The sequence below is a fragment of the Dama dama genome, chromosome 5 (assembly GCF_033118175.1).
Source record: "Dama dama isolate Ldn47 chromosome 5, ASM3311817v1, whole genome shotgun sequence".
Classification (NCBI taxonomy): domain Eukaryota; kingdom Metazoa; phylum Chordata; class Mammalia; order Artiodactyla; family Cervidae; genus Dama; species Dama dama.
The window spans coordinates 92,826,883-92,848,886 of NC_083685.1; the positions used below are offsets into that span (position 1 = coordinate 92,826,883).

Consider the following 22,004-nt stretch of genomic DNA (forward strand, 5'->3'; position numbering starts at 1 on the left):
CCTCCTTTTCATGTCTCTAAGCCCCAAACACTATTGGCTCCGGACTGTTTTCCACCCTGAACTCTGGTTTCTCAATGCCTGCTTCTTTCCACAACGTGTACACACCCTGCAGGCAGGGGGCCGAGAGAGGCCGAAGCTCCCACTTCGGCTGGGCTGGGGAATGCTGGGCACAACACAGGCTGTGTCCGCATGGCCTCAGCACACTTCCCAGTGGGAAGGGCCCTTGCTAATCAGCCCGGCCCCAAACTGCACTCCATTGGTAGGGGGTTTCAAATGTTGGGGGGGGGGGCACCAGAATCACCAGGTGGGGCTAGCAAAGAATAGACTTTAGTTTCCCTCTAGGTCAGAGGCAAGACCCAGGGGCTATGTTATTAACAAGCACCCCAAAAGCTCCTGCTGCAGGTGGTCATTGGGCCCCACTCTGGGGCGTGGCTGGGATTGTTAAAACCACTCCCCAGCTGCCCACCACACCCCTCTGGAGAGCATAGCCCACCAGCACTGAGCTAACGTGACCTTGTTCAGCATTTCCCAAATATGACTACAAATCTTTTTTTAAATTATGTATTTGGCTGCACTGGATTCTTAGTTGTGACATGTGGGATCTAGCTCCCTGACCAGGGATTGAACCCAGGTCCCTCGCATTGGGAGTACAGAGTCTTTTCCAGTGGACCACCAGGGAAGTCCCAAACTTTTTTTAAAAATTAAAATAACCTTAACATCTCCCAGAATGAGCATTGTTAGGAATGTTTTGGGAGAAATGTTCATTTTATGCTCTCTCCTTTTTAAAAAAATTTGTTTAAAACAAATACCTGCGTTTGAGTATTTGAGTGGATGAAGCCTAGGGGGATGAGGTGAATTTCAGGGGCTCAACTGTGACCAGCAGCGCAGGTCGGGGCCTGCGTCTGCCCCTTCCTGTCACCACCCATTCCTCCTGCCACATCCTGCTCCTGCTGTCTTTGAGGCTGCGGCTGGTCTGGGGTCACCCTGCGTCCTGAACCCAGGAGGAATCCCAAGTGTGGCTGAGTGGTGACAGGAAGCCTGAGCAGGGATGACAGGGGGTCAGGATTAGCCTGGCTGGCTGGGATAAGCAGCAGAGGAGGGGGTGGCCACACTTCTAAGGTGTCTGCACAGGCCTGATGTGTTAGGGCTGGAGCAGGGGAAGAAGGTGTTTTCCTGGCCCACTGCCCCCCCAAGACGGCAATCACACCCAGAGAGAGACGGTACCGAGTCGGCAGCTGGGGACAACTGGGGCTGGCCAGTGGCAGAAAACTTTGCCCTGCTTTTTCTTTTCAAGCTCAAAACAGGCACATGGAGTCATGAATTGATATGCTAGAAGGGGGCATCCCTTACCAGTAGGGAAATGGATTTATTGCTTTATAAAAAGGAGTCTGATAAAACTTAAAACAAATAACCTAAAAACCCACCCACCCCTCTCAGAACTCCCAGGAAGCCTCAGACACATTTCTGAGCGCAGTCAAGGTGGGTGAGTTGGTAAGCCAGGCCCGCCTGGCAGAGGAAAGGTGGCCTCGCCCACGTTAACAGCTCCAGGGCCCCTGGGAGAGTCTGCCAGCAGGGGGCACTGTGGCCCTGCAGCCTCAGACAGGCTCTGGGCCCTGAGCGGGGCTGGCTCCCGAGCGCGCTGGGCTTGCTGCGGGCCTGGCCAGCTGGGGGCAGCTCTGGGAGGGTAAGTGCAGACACCCAGGGCCCCACCCTGCCACCTCCCCCCCACACATCTCTCATACACAGCACATGCACACACAGCCCACACATCCACACCCCCAGGCCTCTCACAAATTCACCTCCCCACCCAGGCCTGGACCTCCAGGACTGTCAGCTGCAGCCTCACTTCCACCCCCTACAAAAACAGCTGCGTGTGTGTGTGTGTGTGTGTGTGTGTGTGTGTGTGTGTGTGTGCGCGTGCGCGTGTGTGTGTGTGCGTGCGCGTGTGTGATGCCCAGCTGGTGCCCCCTTAATTCCCTTCAGGTCACAGCCTGGACAGAGGGTGGTGGTGGACACATGCCCCCACTCATGCCCTGAGGGAAGAGGGAAAGGACCGCTCCCCGGCCTTGTCCATGGCTCCCACATGACCATCCCGCCCTCCAGACCCTTCCCAGGCTAAGCCGGGGGGGACAGGGGGTGGGGGGGGCACTTCCCCACAGGCCTCGAACAGGAGGACAGGCCATGGACAGGCCACAGGAGGCTGGAATCACAAAGGAGTTAGCACCAACAACAGGAAGCGGGTCCTTCCTTCCTCAGGCAGCTCAGACTGGCCAGGGGAGGAGGTGAGGGGCCAGGCCGGGGGTGGGGGTGGGGGGTGTGCAGACAGTGCAAGCCTTTGTCCTCAGGCAGGCGTGGTCGGTGGACATGCAGCTGAGGGGCAGGAGGTGGGCAGTGGATGGCAGACCCCTCTGCTTTGGCTAGAGGCAGAATCCGGACACACTTCGGGGGAGAGGGTCTGCCAGCCTGGGGGGGGTCCTCCTGGCTCCTCCCGCAGGCACCACGGAGCCCCGAGGCTCAAGGGCCCCTCGAGGGTGGTGGAGTGAAGTCCAGAGCCTCCCTGCCTCCAGCAGGAGGAGAAGCGCGTGTCTGGGCCCTCTCCCATCTGTCTGTCCACCGCAGAGCTCCGAGGCAGGACCAGGGCCCTGGGAGGGAGCATGGACTCCAACACAGTGAAGGACAGGATCCTGGGGTTGGGGGCCGGCGGGCAGGAGTGCGTGGAGGTCCTCTGCGGGGGCGGGGGGGGGGACGAGGACTCTGCGAGTCACTGAAGCGAGAGGGCGGGAGCCCATGATCCCGAGACGGCAGGCGCTACACAAAAGCCTCCCGGTTGGACGAGCCGTTGAGCTTGAGGAAAAGCTTGTCATCCTCTCTCTTCTGCTCGAGCTGCCTCTCCAGCTGGCGCCGGTAGCAGATGAGGTAGAGGGGGAGGCAGAAGCCCAGCATGCTCAGCACCAGCAGGCCCACGTTCACCTGGGGAGGCAGGAACGAGAGTGGCCGTCATGAGGGGCAGGGACCACAGCACGTGTGGCTGCCGTCCTTGTGGCGCCAGACCCTTCCTCGCTCTCAGGTTTGGGGTTGAGGCGAAGGTCACAGGAGGGGAGAGGAAAAACAAAGGAGGAGTCTCAGGAGGTCCAAGGGCCTGTCATTCCACATTCTCACATCAGGATTCCCCATGGTCCACGGGCCACACCAACGTGCTGATCTGAAGGTCCAGGGGTGTGGTGGGATTGGGACAAGCTCACAGCACCCGGTTATGAATCCCAGCCTCTGGCAGGAGGGGTAGGGACAGCAACTTGGTTCCATTTACCCCAAAATCAGGTCCAGAAAGGACACTCTTGGGAATTCCCTAGCAGGTCCAGTGGTTAAGGCTCGAGCTTCCACTGCAGGAAGTGTGGGTTTGATCCTTGGTTGGGGAACTAAGATCCCATATGCAAATAACATAGCCAAAATAACAACATAGCCAAAATAAATTTTTTTTTAATAAACAGGTAGAAAGGATACTCTTCCTCTCCTGCTCCCCAGTCTATTCACAGGGATCCCTGAACTGACCCTAACCAAAGTTCCAAACTGCCTGTCCTGTGGTCCTGGAACACGTTGTGATGCCTCCTGGCTCCCAGTCAGCAGAGTAGAGTGGATGCCCATAACCCAGCGCCCCGCCCCTGACCCTTCTTACCCATAGAGGGTCTCCCTGGAGGGGACCCATCATAGCCAGAAACAGGGGCTGCTGCAGGAGAGCGAAGAGGGCGCTGATCAGGGACTGCAGGCCTGTGAGGCTGCCAAACTGTGTGGAAGGGTACCTGACAGGACAGGAGAGAGCCTGTCACCGCGGGGGCCGCTCTCCCGCTTCCCAGATGCTCCTCGGCCTCGGCCTGGCCCCAGCTACCGGTGCCCCCAGGCTGCAACTTGCGGTGTCAGAGGAGACATGGGAACAGCTTCAGAGGACAGTCGGGTGTCCATCTTTGGACTGCTTCGTGCTGAGCAGTTCCACGCAGAGAATTTCCCTTTTGACCAGCATGAAGCCCCTGGGGCCCACGGGTGTCTGGCTGAGCCGAGTGGACAAGCTGGCAGGAGTCTGTGGCTCAGGAACTAGGCCCAGGGAGCAGGTGGGAGGCTGGGCCGGGCTTGGCTGCACCCTCATCCAGAGGAGCGTTATATAATCACGGAAACACAGTATCACAGCCCTCGGGCCGACTCCCTCAGACTCTGCCAGTGTGGCCTCAACTTCCTCTAGGCCTTGGGGGGCAGGTGGTGCAGGCAGGGGTGGAGCATGCAGACCTGGAATGACCCCCATGGGATGCTCTTGGGAGCCGGGAGAGAGTTTTGGCATAATCTCAGGACATTAGGCATTGTGGCTTAGCAAGGAATGGCTGCAGGAATGAGCCTGTCTTTGGTCAGAGAGACAGCGGATGGTGTTTGGGTTCTGGTGTTTGAGCCAAGCCCCAGCCTGAGGAAGAGGAACAACTACAGTTCCTTAGGTGTGTGTGGCCTCTTGGAAAAGGAGGCAGGTTTCATTTTAGCCAAGGCCTGTGAAAACTGCGGGCAGGCCAGCCCTTTGAGGCCCTAGGTGGGCTCTGTTAGGTACATTCTGGGCTCAGTTATTTATGTCGCTGCTGCCACTGAAGGCCATTTAAAGGTCAACATTCAGGTGTACACAGCCAGAACTCAGCCCTGCCCTTCCCGTGAGCAGTCAGCGGCAGCCGCAGGACTCAGCTGAGCAGCAGCCCCTGAGGCCATAACGATACCGAGCTGCACCCTGGCCAGGGGAACTGACTTCGTGTTAAACGCCAAGGCTTGTGGGCACCCAACCGTCTGCCCACTGACCCGTTCCCGCTGAGTATGGCCTTCTCCTGACACACCCAACAGAAACCCTAATATCTAAGGCAAGAGGAGGAATCTCAGGTGGACAAGATGGTCCCCTTCAGGCCCTCAGCCCCACCTGGAACCTCCCTCAGGTCATCCATCCTCTCACCCCCGGCCACCAGGCCACCGGCAGCTCCTAGGACTTACACTGCAGCGTACAAGCCCCCGACGGCCGAGTGGATGAATCCTCGCACGATCGTGTGCAGGATGAAGGAGAGGATCTGTGGTGGGGAGAGCAGAGTGTGAGCAGGAGTCATGGAGGGTCTCCCTTTGTACCCCTGCTCCAGAGCTCCCAGGGTCCTGAGTGGTGGGAGCACTGGCCCAGGGAGCCAAGTGTCTGAGTCGTGGAGCTGACACCTGGAGTTGGCTTGGCCAGCTCGCCATGGCCAACTCCTGAATGCCAAGAATTCTGAGCCAATTGCTCAACACAGTCATTACTAACAATTCCACTGCATTAAAGGTACAATTTAATTACAATGGACCCTTGGACAATGTGGGGGATTAGGGGTGCTGACCCTCTATGCATCCATAAATCCACATTAAACTTATAGTCTGCCCTCTATATCCACAGTTTCATATCCTCTGATTCAACCACCCATGGACCATGTGGTAGGTATTTATTATTGAAAACAATCTAAGTACGAGTGGAACCGCACAGTTTAAACTTGTGTTGTTCAAGGATCAACTGTACACTGAAAACAAAGTTCGTGAATACTCAAAGCCCATCACACCTTAATTACTTTATTCTGTTTTACTATTACCTCTAGTCTTAAGGCTTGAGTCTACTGCAGATATTGGGTTGGTTAGGGTTTTCCCCTGAACATCTTAAGGAAAAACTCTAACAAACTTTCTGGCCAATCCAATATATGATGGGCTTCCCAGGTGGCACAGTGGTAAAGAATCCACCTGCCAATGCAGGAGATGCAAGAGACGCGAGTTCGATCCCTGGATCGGGTAGATCCCCTGGAAGACGAAATGGCAACCCATTCCAGTATCTTGCCTGGGAGATTCCATGGACAGAGGAGCGTGGTGGGCTATAGTCCGTGGAGTCTCAGAAGAGAAGGACACGACTTAGCAACCAAGCATGCATAATATACATATGATGGAGTGTTATTGTATGTCTTTCCAACTCCACAGTCAGTGACAATGGACAATGTATTATTTGATACTAGCGATGATGAACGCACTTACACCATGGAAATCGCCAAACGTGACAAACCAAGGCTCCCGCTACCCCACTCCCATCTAGAGTCTGCTATTAAGTGTATGTATGGACACGGCACTAGGCCGTGTGGGTCACTAGGCCGTAGGAAGCACTCATCATCACTCCCGCCTTTTCGGACCCGAGGGCCGTGCCCTGGTCTCCCAGCCTGGTCCTCCAGGCCCTGTTGGCAGATGGCTGTCCCCTCTCCTCTCACTCTGCTTTCCTAAGGAAAGGCCACTGCTGGCAGGCCAAGCAGGCCCTTGTTAACGATTCCTGAGAGCCACGAGCTGTCTACTTTGCTGCTGGGACCCTTTGTTTGTTCTCTGCACACAGCCTGTCATCAGGCGCAGCAGCCAAGCCCTGTTTCTGGGAATGCGGGCGGCGGAGGCAGTGGGACTGCTCTCTGTGGTGCTGTGCGAGGGCTGTGCCCGAAAACACACACATCCTTTACAGGCTCCCCCTTTCCACCCCAAATGCCTTGCTGCCTTTTCACAACTTGCCTTTCAGTAAGAACTGGTTAAAAGAAAAAGCAGATCGCGGTCCTCACTGACCACCACCCCGTGACTGGACAAGGTGGTCAAGGCAAGGGTCTGCCGGTCTTGCAGAGAGGGCCACCACCGCCAGGAGGCTGGGAAGGCACCAGGGGTGTGACGGCACTCCCATCTGGAACCGGCGTCGGTCTCGGGGGTTTACTCCAGCTGCACGCAGTGCGGGCTCAAACACGAGACAGCACCCGTGGGTGGTGCGCACCTGGGGTGCCCTGAACTGCTACGTGTGGCCACTTGCAGCAAGAAAGGGACTCCTGCTTTCCTCCTGGACTTGGTCCAAGACACCACCTGGACTCGGGTCACACCCATCCGGGAGCAATGCCGTCACTTGTATCCCTTCCTTCAAAGTTCATCAGCTTGAGGACTGGAACTAGAACCCTTCTGTGGATCTGAGGGTGGAGCCAGGCAGGTAACACAATCTACCTTTCTTGAGCTCTCTGCCAAAAGTCAGGTTCCAAAAGCATTGGAAATCTTGTGCAAAGGAATTAAACTTTTGAACCCGGATACCAAGAGCTCATCATCAGAGGCTTTCTCTTGTGGCCGTCCTGAACCAGAAGAGCAAACGCTCCCATCAATGCCACAGACTGGCCAGACCTCTTAGGATGTTAGATCACAGCTGTTTGAGCAAAGGCAAAACAATTAGCTACACAAATATACCACATGACCCCAGAAATGGTAAGATGATGGTATTCATGGTGTGTAAGATACCCCAAGACCAAGAAGAATGATACACTTTCATAGGGAAGGGTCTACTGTGAAAGGAAATCTCAGTTCCATTTACAGCTTGCTCTTAGAACTGTGATGCTGGAAAAGATTCTGGAGAGTCCCTTGGACTGCAAGGAGATCAAACCAGTCAATCCGAAAGGAAATCAACACTACATATTCATTGGAAGGACTGATGCTGAAGCTGAAGCTCCAATACCTTGGCCACCTGATGCCACGAGCTGACTCATTGGAAAAGACCCTGATGCTGGGAAAGATTGAGGGCAGGAGGAGAAGGGGGCAGCAGAGGAAGAGATGGTTGGATGGTATCACCGACTCAATGGACATGAGTTTAAGCAAACTCTGGGATATGGTGAAGGACAGGGAAGCCTGCGTGCTGCAATCCATGGGGTCACAGAGAGCTGGACATGACTGAGCAACTGAACAACAACTCCACTTTGCGCACAGAGCCTAGCAGATAGAAGACCCTTGATAAACCAGGGTGGGCTGGTTGACTGGTCTGGCTGGTTGGATTAAATGAATGAAAAGTCACTGTTCTCTTTGCTAATGGCTCCCCCATGAGACATCAGGCCCTCTCTCCCTCATCATCGCATCCCCCACACCCACCTGGAGAGGCAGGTTGGGAATGAGGCAGGTCACCCCGAAACCCACGAGCAGCAGGTTGGTGAAGGCGAAGGCCCGCATGGCATTGGTGATCTTCTGGATCTGCCGGTCCCGCTTCTTCTTCTTCTCACCTCTGTGGGGACACAGAGCACGGAACATAGGAGCTGGGGTGGGCTGAGGGGTGGGGGTCCCTGGAGAACAGACTCTCCCAGGACGTCAGGCCTGGGGAGTCACAGCTTTCGGACAATGTAAGACCTAGACACCACCGCCAAGCAAGTGCTATCTGGGGACTGTGGGGCTAGCCCATCATGAGGAACACTCCCCACAGCGACCCTCTGGACTGAGCGCAGAGTGTGAACCTCAGTGGAGAGGTCAGATATGAGAAGATAGGCATCAGTACCCTGCATTGGAAGGACTGATGTTGAAGCTGAAACTCCAATACTTTGGCCACCTGATGCGAAGAGCTGACTCATTTGAAAAGACCCTGATGCTAGGAAAGATTGAAGGTGGGAGAAGGGGACGACAGAGGATGAGATGGTTGGATGGCATCACCGACTCAATGGACATGAGTTTGGGTAAACTCTGGGAGCTGGTGATGGACAGACAGGCCTGGTGTGCTGCAGTCCATGGGGTTGCAAAGAGTTGGACATGACTGAGTGACTGAACTGAACTGAACCCTGCACTATTTCAGTGAAGACTGAGGTCAGGTCCCCAGTGATGGGGAGGGAGGAGGAGGTGGCGCCCAGGTCAGGATGTGGCAAAGCCTCCTTCACTGTTGGCTCCAGCTTCACCCAAATCCTGCAGGGAGCTGATGCTAAGCCAGAGAATAAGCCAAATAAGGGAGCAAGTGGGGTTCCCCTTGGGGGGCAGGAAGGAGTGAAGAAGAAACGAGCATGCGGCAGATGGAACTGGAATGGGCACCAACCGCCTTCTGGCTATAGGACCTGACCTAGATAACAGAGCATCTATGTAATTATCTCCCTGTGAATTCACTACTACTGATTCCAGTCTCACCACCCACACAGATGCCTGACATCCAAGGGCTCAGAGATGTGCAGGGAGGCCCAGACCCACCACTTTCTCCCTGTGTGACCTCAGGCAAGCCACTCCAATGCCTAGGTTCAGTTCCCTCATCTGTAAAATGGGTATAACTCATCAAGGTGTTGGGAGGCTTCCCTGAGAGATTGTGCATTAAGTGCTTGGCACAAGGCCTGATACAATCAAGAGCAGCTTATTACATTAAGGTGAAGTCAGAGAAGGCAGCATTTAACTCATCCTCTGATCTTACAGCCCAACCCTTCTATAAAGAAAGGGCTCCAGTTCCTCGTTTAATTCTCACAGTCATGAACAAAGCTATTAACACGTCTTAAGGTTATAGCTGTTTACGACTCACGCCCAGTGAAACAGGCCTTGCAGGCAAACTGACCGCTCTAAGCCTCTCTGCCCTTGTGCTAATTGTGCTGAGGATCTGAGTGTGGTCCTAAAGGCAGGTGTTTGATAGTTACCAATCTGGTTTCTCTCCTCTCTTCTAGCTTGGCGCTTCCCAAACTTCTATATACAAAAGACTTTTCCAGATAGAAGCGACAGACCAGTACATCGTGTGATGAGCTGAGCAAGGGCCAAGAGTGGCTTTGAGCACGGCCCCTTCTCGCCTCTCCTCCTGACTTTACAACCCAACGCCCCACCCACCCTGGAGCCGCCTAACACCCGCCCGGTGGGCTGCTCCCTCTGGGGACGCGGGGCACGGGTTCGGCCTACGCACTGGTTGGTGTCTTTCTCCTCGGGCTCCTCGGAGGCATCCTCACACTCCTTCAGCCTCCAGTCCATGATGTAGCCAATGACAGGGGCGGTGAGCAGGCACAGAAGCTGGAGCACCCCGAAGATGGAGGTGTAGAGGCTCACTGAGGAGACAGAAGGGACGGGTCACAGAGCGGAGTGGGGGGCCTGCCCGCTGAGGCCTGGCGAGGGGGCTGGGCAGAGTCTGTGACTCCATAAGCCCTTCTGGGTTTTTTCCCCCCAGAAACCGCTCCCCCCCCCCCCACCGACCCCATCCCTGTCACCATGAGTCATGATGGGAGACAACCTCTGAAATCAAAGTCTGAGAAAGGGGCAGGACACCCTATTCTTCCCTCCGAATCCCTTGCCTATTTCCAAGAAACAGCTACCAAAGTCCAGTATGTCACAATGACCTTCCCCAGAAGCTCCAGGAGGTCTCTATGACTCTGGGAACCACAAGATTACCGAGACCCAGGACAGAGCGAGGCTTCGTGTGTTACCGGCCGGCCGTGTCCTGCCCCTCAACACACTGAGAAGGCCCCACTCACAGGGGCCCTGACGTAAGGGCTCCGGTCATCAGAGAGCCTTAAAATTATGATGAGATTTCTCAAACAGAAGCTGAAGGCTGGCTGAGGGGTGATGTGCGGAGCTCAGGGGGGCGTCTGGAGTTCAAGGACAGGTGCGTCTTAGTGGGGCAAGCTCTGGCCAGGAGCGGACGGCCTGTGTTCCCTGATGACCCCCTCCCCCCGGCCTCCACGGGCTTACCGGTAGCCATCACTGCACCGAGAAAGCAAAAGTGACAAAGCAGAGAGGAGTGAGGTTAGCAGCAGAAATGTCAAAGGTTGTCACAGAGAGAGGGCTGTGGAGGCAGCGAGCTCTGGGCCCAGCACCCACACCACTTCCCACAGAGCCCTGACTCTCAGAGTGCCCTGCATGGGTGTCTGCTGACGGTTTCCTGCCTGCTGGGGCCTCGGTCATGTGCGGCTGGGGCTTCGTCACAGATGGGCTGTGAATCAGGCCTGTGGCACTTGTGGGGGGACCATGATGGGGAAGTGGTGGGGGTGTAGAAGATCCAGCAGCACGAGGGCTGAGAATCCACCCCACACCCAGCCTGAGCGTCTGACCAGCCAGGGCTGCCAGCCCCCTGATCCTGACGTCCAGATGTCCGTGTGTGCGTGTGGGTGTATGTGTGTGAGCTCTCAGGCACAAGTGCTCAGAGAAGCAGGATGGGGAAAACCAATGCCCTGTCAGCTGTGGACTGAATTTCCTGGCCCAACTTCCTCTACTTCTTGAAACTGACTTTTGAAAGAGGGAAACAGAAGGAAAAAAAAAAAATGCCTCTTGGGCAGCAAAAGATTTCTCAGAGAAAGCAAAAGAGAAGGCCATGACTCAGCAGCAGCAGGAAGATTTGCCTTCCAAGGGCCAGTAAGGGCCTTTTCTCTATACTCATCAGGGTCTCTGCCTGTCTGGGCCTCAGGGTTTGTAATAAAGGGCCTTTAGGCAGTCTAGATCAGCTCTCCTCAAAGTACGGTGGACAGATTTTAATGAATGTTACATAATAAAATGGTTCCAGCAGTTGAAATTTAGGGGAATATCATTGAATGAAATGAAGCCAAACAGGGTATTTTTCCTTCCCCCCATCTTTGTGTTTGCTATGAATTTCTGCAAGGACACATAATAGGGATTTTCCATGTTGCTTCATGTCTGAACACCCATTTTCAGAATAGAACCTGCATTGTCTGTGTCCCTTAGTCTCCTTCCCCTTTTGTTACAGCTGAGTTTCTTATCCTTTTTAGAAACATACAGGACTTCCCTGGTGGTCCAGTGGTAATGAATCCATCTGCCAACACAGGGCAAAAGGGTTTGAACCCTGGCCAGGGAAGATCCCACATGCCACAGGGCAATGAAGTCCATGTGCCACAACCATTGAGTCTGCGCTCTAGAGGCCGTGCTCCACAGCAATAGAAACCTCCACAGTGAGAAGCCCCTGCACTGCAAGGAAGAGCAGCTACCGCTTGCCTCAACTAGAGAAAATCCCCATCCAGCAATGAAGACCTAGTGCAGCCAAAAATAAAATTAAAAAGAAAACAACAACAAAAACCCTTACATTGCCTGGAATATCTTTCCATGAAGAAAAACAATTAAGCCAACTCCAAAAGTTGCACACCAATGAGACTGCCAATAAAAAGGATTTACCCAATGTGTTTGTCCTGCTTTTGGATGACTAAAGCTGACTCAGCTCAGGCCCTGAGGAAGTGCCGACTTTCTTTGCAGAATCAAAACCTCTAATCAGCTTGTGTGTTCTTTTGGAAAAGTGGGCAGGTGGGTTATCAGTTGTATTTACCAGAAGTAACAAGCCTGGACCGGATTACATAAGAGGAAGGCTCCACCTGGCCTCGCTTCCCAGTTCAGGGCACAGATCCTGGGAGACCCCGTGTCCAGCCGCAGTGGCCCGGCCCCCACCCCAGTCCCCAGCCTCTCCACGCGCTACCCCTGTGGTTTCCCGGAGGATTCTTGGCATTGGGTTTGACGGATTGTCTTTCAACAGGCTCTCAGGTGGAGTACCGTGTTCTGTGCAGTGTCTTCTCTTATAAACACACACGTCAACCGTCCCCCTCAGGCAACGAAAAACACACCCCACACCCCAAACACACATAGTTATTTCAGTCCTCTCCTCCCTCCTAAACCGGGAAACTCTGGCAGGGACGTGAAAGAACAGTTGGGCCCGGCTGTGATGAAACGGCTCTGACGCACCATCAGGTCCTTGGATTCTGCCATTTCACTGCCCCGCTGGCCCAGCCGAGCCCCACGCCCTCCGGCTGGCCAGGCGGTGGACTTGACCTCAGGCGGGCAGAAGCGACCACTGTGCGTGGGCTGTGCCCCAGGGCTCGGGGGCCACCTACCTACGGCCTGGTCGCCGCTGACCAGGAACTGGAGGATGTTGTTCATGGCGCCCATGTAGAAGATGAGACGCAGCTGCGTGACGCACATGGTGACCAGGCTGAGCAGCAGGATGGGGCTGAACACGCTGTGCATGAAGGAGGGGGCCGCTGCGGGGAGAACCGGGGGTCAGGGAGAAGCGGGCAGTATCCCCAGGGCCCACGGCCCACCTACCATCCAGGGCACGCGTGGGGCCGGGAGGCCCCCGTCACCCCCCACCAGATGAGGCAGACGGCTGGGTGCAGGAGTGGGGTCACCCAGCTGTACGAAACACGCTGGGTGAATCCCTCACCTTCTCTGAGCTTCGTCTATAAGGCAGGATGGATGGTGCTGCCTGCCCTTGTGGGATGACGTGGGGATGAAGGGAGGCGGTACCTAGAGAGCCCTCAGGGGGTGCTGGACCCCATCGGTGGCCCCATCTGGACTGGACGCCCCCTCCTTGTCACTAGGCTGTTGATGGCTCAGGGCAGGCTTGGGAGGTGAGGGGCCACGTGCGGGTGGGTACCTGTGGCATCGGGCTGGCACTTGACCTCCAGGTCGACGGTGGACAGGCACAGCTTGTGGCCCTCCTGCAGGGCCGCCTGCTCCTTGGCACTCCGCATGGAGCTGCCCACGCTGAGGCGGCGTCCCACCGTGGTCACCTGCTTGTAGAACTGCTTCCCTGTGATCTTGTGGTCGAAGCCCAGCCAGCTGAACTTGATCTTCACCCTGGAGGCCACGGGAGAGTGTCTGTCATGCTGCCCAGGCCCCTGGCCGGCGTGGGAGTGGGGGCAGACCGCAGGTCCACTTACGTGTAGTCCATGTCCTCTGGCCCTGGGAAGGGCTCCAGGGGCCAATTAAAGAAGCAGTTGAGGAAAACCAGCCCAGAGCAGCCAGCCCAGACCACGAGGATGACAATGAAGGAGGCGCCAAAGTCATAGATGACCTGAGAGGCACAAAGGGGCAGGGGTCACAGTCAGGGTGGGGCAGTTAGCAGAGAAAAGCTGGAGTGGGCAGGGGGCACCTGGCAGTCCTGGTCTCCCTGTTCTGAGCTTCAAGGGGTGGACACGGCCCGTCAGCCTGGATGTTTGCTTACCAGGCACCTGCATTTTAATTCTCTCCGCTCGCCCTGGACCACATGCCTGCAGTTTGGACCAAACGTCACCTCCTTGGAGAGGCCTCCCCCAACCACCCATCACTGTCACAGTGAACAGTCCTGGCTGAGATTTATTTTTTTTTTCTGGCTAAGATTTTTGACTTATGATTCATTTCCTCATCCATTATCAGTCCAGCTCCCTGGAGATAGGAATCTCTAGATTTGTCCACTGATGTTTCTCTAACACCTTGAAGTGTATACCCGGCAGGTGCCAAAAAAATACTCGGGGAATGAACAGTTCAACGGTTCACTTTGCTCTTCTGTGAAATGGGTCTGACACTGGCATGTACCCTCCTGGTGTTGAGGTGCGGCTCAGTGGATGTGACCCCAGTAGAGGGCCCAGTACAGGGCATGGTAGGTGGGAAGCCTGCCAGACTGTTACTGTAATTTTTGCCATTTATTTCCAGCCCAAGGGTCCCCAGGGCAGTGGCAGACAGCTGCCCAGATCCCCAGGGAGGGGACCAGCAGTCAGACACTGAGATGAGGAAGAGGAGGAACCTGAGGGCTCCTCTGCACTCCAGGAACGTGAGGATCCCTAACATCCAGGGACAGTGGCCCCAGCCTCTCCGGACACCTCCATGCCCGGGTGGCCGGCCCGTGTCTCTGACTCCTCCTCCTGCTCTGCGGCCTCTTCCCCTTGGACCTCAGGAAAGGGAATTTATTGGAGCTGGGGCCACCGCAGAGAAAAGCTGGTTCTGAAGCCCGTTCAGGAACAACAGGATTTAGAGCAGGAACCAGGACTGATGAGCAGTGAGGTGTTTGCTCCATCCTGACCCCGTGTGACTTCCATGGGCTCAGAATCCTGCCTGGGAGGGAAACAGCTGAACCAACTTGGCTTCGAACAGCGCTCTGGCAGTGGGGAGCAACAGCCCAATGACAACAGACCTGGGGGTGGGGGGGGGGACTGGAGCTGGATTCAGGACGGGGGACACTCTCTCAGCCCCTTTCTTCCCCCCCAGCCCTGAAATGCAAAGGCAGCCTGCAGTCACACCTTGCACAGATATGCTTGACTTTACCATCCCCACTCTCACGCCTCCACCCCCACCCCACCCCGCCTTACTCCACCCCACCCCTGGCCCAGCAAGTCTTTTTTCTTACTCCCAGAGGTGCCCAGGTGCATCCTCCCAGGTGTGGGTGGGGGGAAGGGAGGGCCCCAGCACCCACAGTGACTTCCCTCTTCAGGGAGGGCAGAAGAGTCTCCGGAGAGGCCTCTGCTCAGATGCCAGCACACACCCTCACCTTGACTCCTGGGAAGGTGACCGCCGAGGAGGCATAGGATCCAATCATCAGGGCAATAAACGTGGACCGAAGGTCACCAAACATGTTGGGCAGCTGAAAGACAAGAAGCAAGGGAAACTTCTGCTGAAAGAGGGACAGACAGGATGAAGGAGGAAGGGAAGAGAGCATGACGGCATCCTCGGGCACCTCGTCTCATCTGCTCTCCTCCCTGCGTAATTCACGAGGCATCAGTCCAGGGATAATCATTGCTAACTGCACATTTTTTCTTCCCGGACTGTGGGTGATTAAGGAATAAGGGGAGAGTAATACAGAACTCAGACTCTGCACGTGCAGACAGGACTTCCTGGCTGGCAAGCGACCCTCCTCTCTGCTCTGGCACAGGCTAGGGCCTTTGGTCTCTGCAGGGTTATAAGGAGATGCCAGCAAGTGAGGCAACCTTCAAAGGGAGCAAGTCTGTTAAAAATAAGAATCTATTTGAGGATGAAAGAATCATTTTATAAATAAAAATATCAGTGTCCCAGAACGACCAGATGTCAGCAAAAGCTGCTTTTGATTTTGAGAAGAGTAGGTCTCTGGAAGGTGCCAATCAGAATTCTACAGTCTCTGGTGTGGATGAGGAGGCTGGTCTGGGAGTCCTGTTTCTCAATTTCTAGGTTCAAGGAGGGCTTTCTCTTCCCACCTGGAAAGATCAGTGACAAGAAAAGCTCAGGCTTTCTTCCCTGTGAGGCCACTGCTCCCATCTCACAGGAGCTCGTCCTGGGCCCATTCGACATGACTACAAAGCTAAAACCCTCAGTGGGTTCCATACAAATTCAGGCATGGTAAACTATGACCACGAGGTCACGGATTCAGACAGGCATGGGGCGAAGCGCATCCTCCCCTAACTGCAGCCAGCCATGCTCTCGCTAACCTTGGGGGAGCTCACACCACGTGCTCTGAGCTTCCATCCACACCCACACGGCCCCTGGCACCGAGACTCACTCTCTGGATCTGCCAACCTGTTTTATTGAACTCAGGCTGCTTATACGGACCTAAACTACACCCCCCCTCCCCCAAGATGTCTGGACTCATACTGGGGTTTTATCAAACATGGACCACGTGATGGCTGCCTGCAAGTTAATCCGTTTGCTGAACACAGGCAGCGTGAATGTACTTACCTACCTGCCCCTCATCACTTCTGCCTGTTTTGACCACAATTAAAAATGAAAAAGGGACATCATCCAAGTGAAAAATGTTTGCACTTCAAAGGACACCATCAAGTAAATGAAAAGATGATGAGACGAAGAGAGAAAATTTTTATGAATCATGTATTGGATAGGGCACCCATATCTGTAATATATAAATAACTCTGACAACTCAGTAATAAAAACATAATCATTTTTAAAATGGGCAAACAGACATTTCTGAATAGATGTTTCTCCAAAGAAGATATACAAATAGCCAATAACCGTTATGAAAAGATACTCAGTATCATTAATCATAGGGAAATGCAAATCAAACCACAATGAGATGCTGCTTCATACCCCCTGTGCATGCTAAGTGGCTAAAATAACAATTTTTTAAAAAAGAAAACAACAAATGCTGGTGCTGATACAGAGTAATTGGAACCCTCCTACACTACTGGTGAGAATGAAAAATGGTGCAGTCACTTTGCAAAAGAGTCTGGCAGCTCCTCATTTAAACACAAAGCTACCATATGACCCAGACATTTCACTCCTAGGAATAAAAACATATGTTCACACAAAAACATGTATGTACATGACTGTTTACAGCAGCATTCTTTATAATATACAAAAAGTGGAGACAACCTTCATGCCCATCAAAGGATGACTGGATGTGCAAACTGTGGTATATCCACACAATGGAATATTACACAGCCACAGAAAGGAATGAAGAACTGATACATGTTACAACATGAATAAACTTTGCAAAATTATGCTGAGTGAAAGACACCAGTCACAAAAGACCACGTAACTGTACGATTCCATTCATGTGAAATGTCCAGAACAGGCAAATCCCTAGAGACAGAGACTAGACAAGGGGTTGTCTAGGGCTGGGATAGAAGAAGCTGGGAGGGACAGGGAGGAAATGCTCATGGTCCAGAATTGTGATTGGCGTGATACGGTTAATTCTGGTGATGACTTGGTAACTCTATAAATACACTAAAAACCATTGAATTATATAGTTTAGGTGCATTGTATGGTATGTGGATTATGTCTGAGCGTCATTATTAAAGAAAAAAAAACATGAATAAGAGACTTGAGATGTTTTGAGATCCCAGGATTAAAAAGGAGCATGAATAAATCCATAGTGTGCGGCCAACAAAGCCATCTTGTGGCATGAGGCCAGGGTGCCTCTCCAGCTTCGCCACACACAAGGAGCTCTTCTTCCAGCCCCCTCTGCCCACTCAGGCTTCTCAGAGAGGGTCGGAGGGAGACAAGGAGCATACGAAACTTCCCCAGCAGGAGACAGAGGAAAGGTGACCTGCTCATGGGCACCCAAGCACACCCAGGTGAGCATGAAAGCTGCCCAATTTCACCCTTTGCACACCTGCCTCCCAGGTATGCTGTGGTTCAGAGGACACCCCTCGGATCCTGGGCTCACGTGTTTGGGCTGCACCTCACTGGCTATTCCACCAAGGCAGCTTCAGGCATCTCCAGGCCCGTATCTGCCCCAAGGAGAATCCAAAGATTAGTTTTGCTTGTGTGGAAGAAGGAATCTGTTCCAGCCTGGAATGCAGGTGAAGAAAGAAGGGATCAAAGGTGGCTTAGAGGGATTTTTCCTGCCAGCCCCGTGGTTAAGACTCTGTGCTTTCAGCGCAGGGGGCATGGGTTCGATCCCTGATCGGGGAATTAGGATCCCACAGGTAGGGAAGTATGGCCAAAGAAACAAAGCACAAAACAGGAGCAGCAGCAACAAAGAGGGCTGAGAACCCGATCAGAAAAGCAGATGGGGGACAACAGCCACTCGGCAGTCAGGCCAGGAAACGCTTCTGTCATGGTAGTCACCTTTGGGTGCAAAGTGCGTTCCAACTTTTTGACAGGGCGAGGGGATACTTCTGAAAAGCAGACAGCTCGCTTACCAGCCCTTTTCCTTCTTCCCAAACCCAAGCTAGAGGCCAACAGAACCACAGAACTTGGGGCTAGTGGGCAACTCTGACCTCATTTCCCGGAGTCTGCTCCCCAGACTGCATCTGGGACAGGCAAGATGGGAATCTGGGAGAGGGTTCTGACCTTCTATCTGACCCTGGATGAGATCCTCACCCTCATGTCTGAACAAGGGCGGTAGCCTCCCGGCTGCCCTCCTGGCTCCTCTGCCTCTCCCCGCCTGGAACATTCTTTACAACACCCTGAAAATCCTCCCCCTCCTTAACATGTTCTTTTGGTAAGCACTGGTATAGATTCCCAGGGCCTCCCAGCCGCCCTCCTGGCTCCTCTGCCTCTCCCTGCCCGGAACATTCTTTACAACACCCTGAAAATCCTCCCCCTCCTTAATATGTTCTTTTGGTAAGCATTCGGTATACATTCTCAGGGTGTACAGAGCCTCAGGGCAAACGACACTATACAGTCTCCTCAGGAATGTGTACATCTTATACTTTACCTTAGTTATTTTTTGATTAGGAAAGCAATGCATGTTCATTGTAAAATATCTAGAACAAAGTACACATAAAAAATGAAATAAAAATTCCCCTTGGGGAAAAAAGAATTCCCCTGATATAGCCACATTATCATCTTGGTGTAATTGCCTTCAATCATTTTCTTATAAATACCTATAATTTTTAACCAAACTGGAATCAGAGACTACATATTATTTTATAAACTTTTTCTTTTTTTTACTTTGTATATTATAAATACTTCCTAGTTTAGTCCTGTATTCATCTTCACATAATTTGTAACAACTATCTGAATGGCCTATAATTTATGCAACCATTTCTCTATGTTCTCAGATCCTTTTCGATTTTTATCATAAATAAAATTTTTTAATGAACATGCTTGAAGATAAACATATATGCAAATAGCTATTATTTCCTTAAGGTAAATTCCCAAAAGTAGAATCATTTGGCAAAAGGGAATCCATGTTTTGAAGTTTTTTCTGATACTCTGTGACAAACTGCCTTCCAGAAAACTTACACCAATTGGAATTGAAAAAAATTATGTGAAGTAATTAGCCTCCAACTAATAAAAAAATTAAAAAAAAAATTACATTTACTGATTGCTAATGACTTTGAACATTTTTTACCTATAGTTTTTAAAATCAGTCACTTACATTCCTCATTTGTCCTTTCTTCTTAAGAGGAGGTTAATTCGTTCATATTAATTTGGTATAGGTTCTTTATACATTAAAGACCCTCACACACACAAAAATAAAATAAAATAAAATGAAGACCCTCACAGTTTGTTCTTATACAGTAGGTATGTTTCCCCAGTTTGTCCTTTAATGTCATAGTTGATGGTAGGGTTTTTCTGACCAATCTAAGTGTTTAAATAGGTAGTCAAAATATTTCAGCTTTTAGTGACTACCTAACATTCGTGTCAGGGCTTCCCTGGTGGCTCAGTGGTAAAGACTCTGCCTGCCAATGCAGGAGACAGGTTTGATACCAGAGTTGGGAAGCTCCCGTGGAGCAGGCAACGGCAAACCCACTCCAGTATTCTTGCTTGGGAAGTCCCATGAACAGAGAAGCCTGGCAGGCTGCAGTCCATGGGGTTGCAAAAGAATCGGACATGACTTAGAGACTAAACAACAACATCTGTGTCAGATGAAATTTCTCTGAAAACAGTATCAAGGATGACCTTGACCAGAGAAAGCTAAAGCATAAACATCCTGGCAGTGGTCAGTGTGTGGTCACAAAACAGCAAACACAGGCGAAGAGAAGTTCTCCCTGGGGGCACTAATTATTTTTCAAATGTTAACACTAATTGTGTTTTATCCTTTAAGCCACTTCCTTCCCTTCCTCCCAAAGCTGTCATGCCTGCTAGAGGAAATTTCCCCCATTTACTTTACCCAGGAGCAGCTTCATCAGAGGATTTTTCCTGATAATTAAGTTATAATATATGACAGCATACACGGTTATGTTAATACATTAAATAATATAGCAGCATTATTATTATAACAGAAAATATTATTATGCTAAAAACCCTCATAACATCCTTACCAAGAAAGTGTCACTCCTTACCCTCACTTAATGGTTACAAGACTTCAGGATTAGAAAAGTCAAGGGGATGTCCCTGGTGGTCCAGCAGTTTAAGAGTCTGCCTGCCAATGCAGGGTATACAGGTTCGATCCTTGATTCAGGAAGATCCCACATGCCATGGGGCAACTAAGCCTACGTGTGCCCCAACAACTGAGCCCTGTCCTAGAGACTGTGCTCCGCAACAGAAGAAGCCACTGCAAGCGTGGGCCCCGCGTGCCGCAACTCGACAAAGCCTGCACGCAGCAATGAAGACCCAGCGCCACCAAAAATAAATAAAAGCTCTTAAAAAAAAAATAGTCAAGGGATCCCTAAGCTGGTAAGGGTCAAAACTAGAATTCAAAGCAGGTCATGTTGATGTGCATAGCCACTGGGCTACTCTGTCTCCTGGAAAACACACATGTGGCCCCTGAAGGGTCCACACTTGATTTGGAGGATCAAGGCAGTTACCCTTACCTCTCACACCTCTTTCTGTTCCTTATTAAGCATTGTTTGCTCTCCCCACTGGAAATTTCTTACACCCTCTCCAAAGCTGCTTTTAGACCTACCTGCCTCCTCCCTCCCTGACCTCCCCCGGCCGACCTCCCCACAGTCCGGGGCGCACTGTCAGGATGACCTGCCCTTGGCCGCAGACTCTCCTTTCATCTTCTCTGGGTCTCCTCCCCCACTGGTCTTCACATCCCCCTCCTCCCTCACTCCTCCTGCCTCTGCCCGACCTCAGCCGCACATAATGGCCACTCAGAAGCCCTGGTGATGGAGTGAATGGCGGCTGAGGACCGAGCAGAGCGCCTAGTGCCGGCTGGAGGGCCGGGCGGAGGGGGAAGAACCACGACTGCTGCCAAGTAGGAAGCTGCAGCCGAGCTGCAGAGACAGATGCGAGGAAAACACTCAGCAGGGGCGGTTTCCTGACCTTGGGTTCCCAACTGCGCTCGCAGCTTGGGTGTGGGGGGCAGCGCACTGGCCCCCTTCCTGGCTCTGGGGGGCTTCCCACCACCACCACCATTAATGCTGTTGCTGCCCCTGGGGTAGGATGGGGGCTGGAGTGGGCTCAGCCAGGCAGAACCCGTCCTCCGAGCCGGCCTCGGAATGCCATCCCTGCGCGAGCTGTGGTGACTCATTCGCTCAGCCCCTGGGCTGCACTGTAAACAGGCCCTGGCTCTGTGACCTTCCCAGAGGGGAAAACAGCAGCTGCAGACGGCCCCTCCCCTGGAGTGCTGGTCTCAGAGCCGGCTACTGGCCGAAAATCGCCAGAAGCCTAGGCTCCAGCAGTGAGGATGGGTGGCCCTCCTTGGAGGACCCTCTTTAAGATGTCTCTCTTCCCAGGAGCCCCCAGGACAGGCCTGGGGCTTGCTGGCAGGCAGGGACAGAAGAGCCATCTGACACCCGCTTTCCAAATCAGTGATCTCCGGAGCCCACCAGCTAGGGGGCCTCACCCTGGCTCTCGGGGAGATGGCACAGGCCATCCAGGGTGGGGGTGGGGCGCTGGCATTTGGGCCCTCGGGCCCCTTTCAGAGGTGACCCTTGTCCTCAAGTGGTTGGTGCACACACCCAAGAGCCCTGTGCAACCTGAACAGGCCAGGATCCAGGTGCCAGTCTGGACAAGTGGACTCAGCATAGCTGGGCTCTTTTCTAACCCTGCACGACCGGCAGCTCCAAGCATGTGCTGCCAGGTAAAGGCCCTTGTGGTCACCTTTCCGCTTCACTGCTCAAGGGGTGGGGAGGCGGAGCCCCACTTCCCTAGCCACTTCGTCCACTTTCCCAGCCAGGTCCAGCCCTCCCGAGGCCCCA

General features: G+C 53.0%; 1 protein-coding gene across 4 annotated transcripts in view; it reads right to left on the reverse strand.

The window, feature by feature from the left end:
* Positions 1–1,321: 1,321 nt before the first annotated feature.
* SLC43A2 (solute carrier family 43 member 2) overlaps positions 1,322–22,004 on the reverse strand; it is a 39,061-nt gene continuing 18,378 nt past the window's right edge. For 3 of the 4 annotated variants that reach the window (XM_061143056.1, XM_061143057.1, XM_061143055.1), the window contains exons 6-14: positions 15,029–15,121; positions 13,446–13,579; positions 13,160–13,362; positions 12,618–12,764; positions 9,701–9,839; positions 7,942–8,071; positions 5,008–5,081; positions 3,674–3,797; positions 1,322–2,970 (exon numbers count right to left, since the gene is read on the reverse strand). In XM_061143056.1, the coding sequence (XP_060999039.1) occupies positions 2,809–2,970; positions 3,674–3,797; positions 5,008–5,081; positions 7,942–8,071; positions 9,701–9,839; positions 12,618–12,764; positions 13,160–13,362; positions 13,446–13,579; positions 15,029–15,121 (1,206 nt within the window). In that variant the 3' untranslated portion in view covers positions 1,322–2,808. The remainder of the gene's footprint in view (positions 2,971–3,673; positions 3,798–5,007; positions 5,082–7,941; positions 8,072–9,700; positions 9,840–12,617; positions 12,765–13,159; positions 13,363–13,445; positions 13,580–15,028; positions 15,122–22,004) is intronic. The other variant, XM_061143058.1, reaches the window with a different exon arrangement.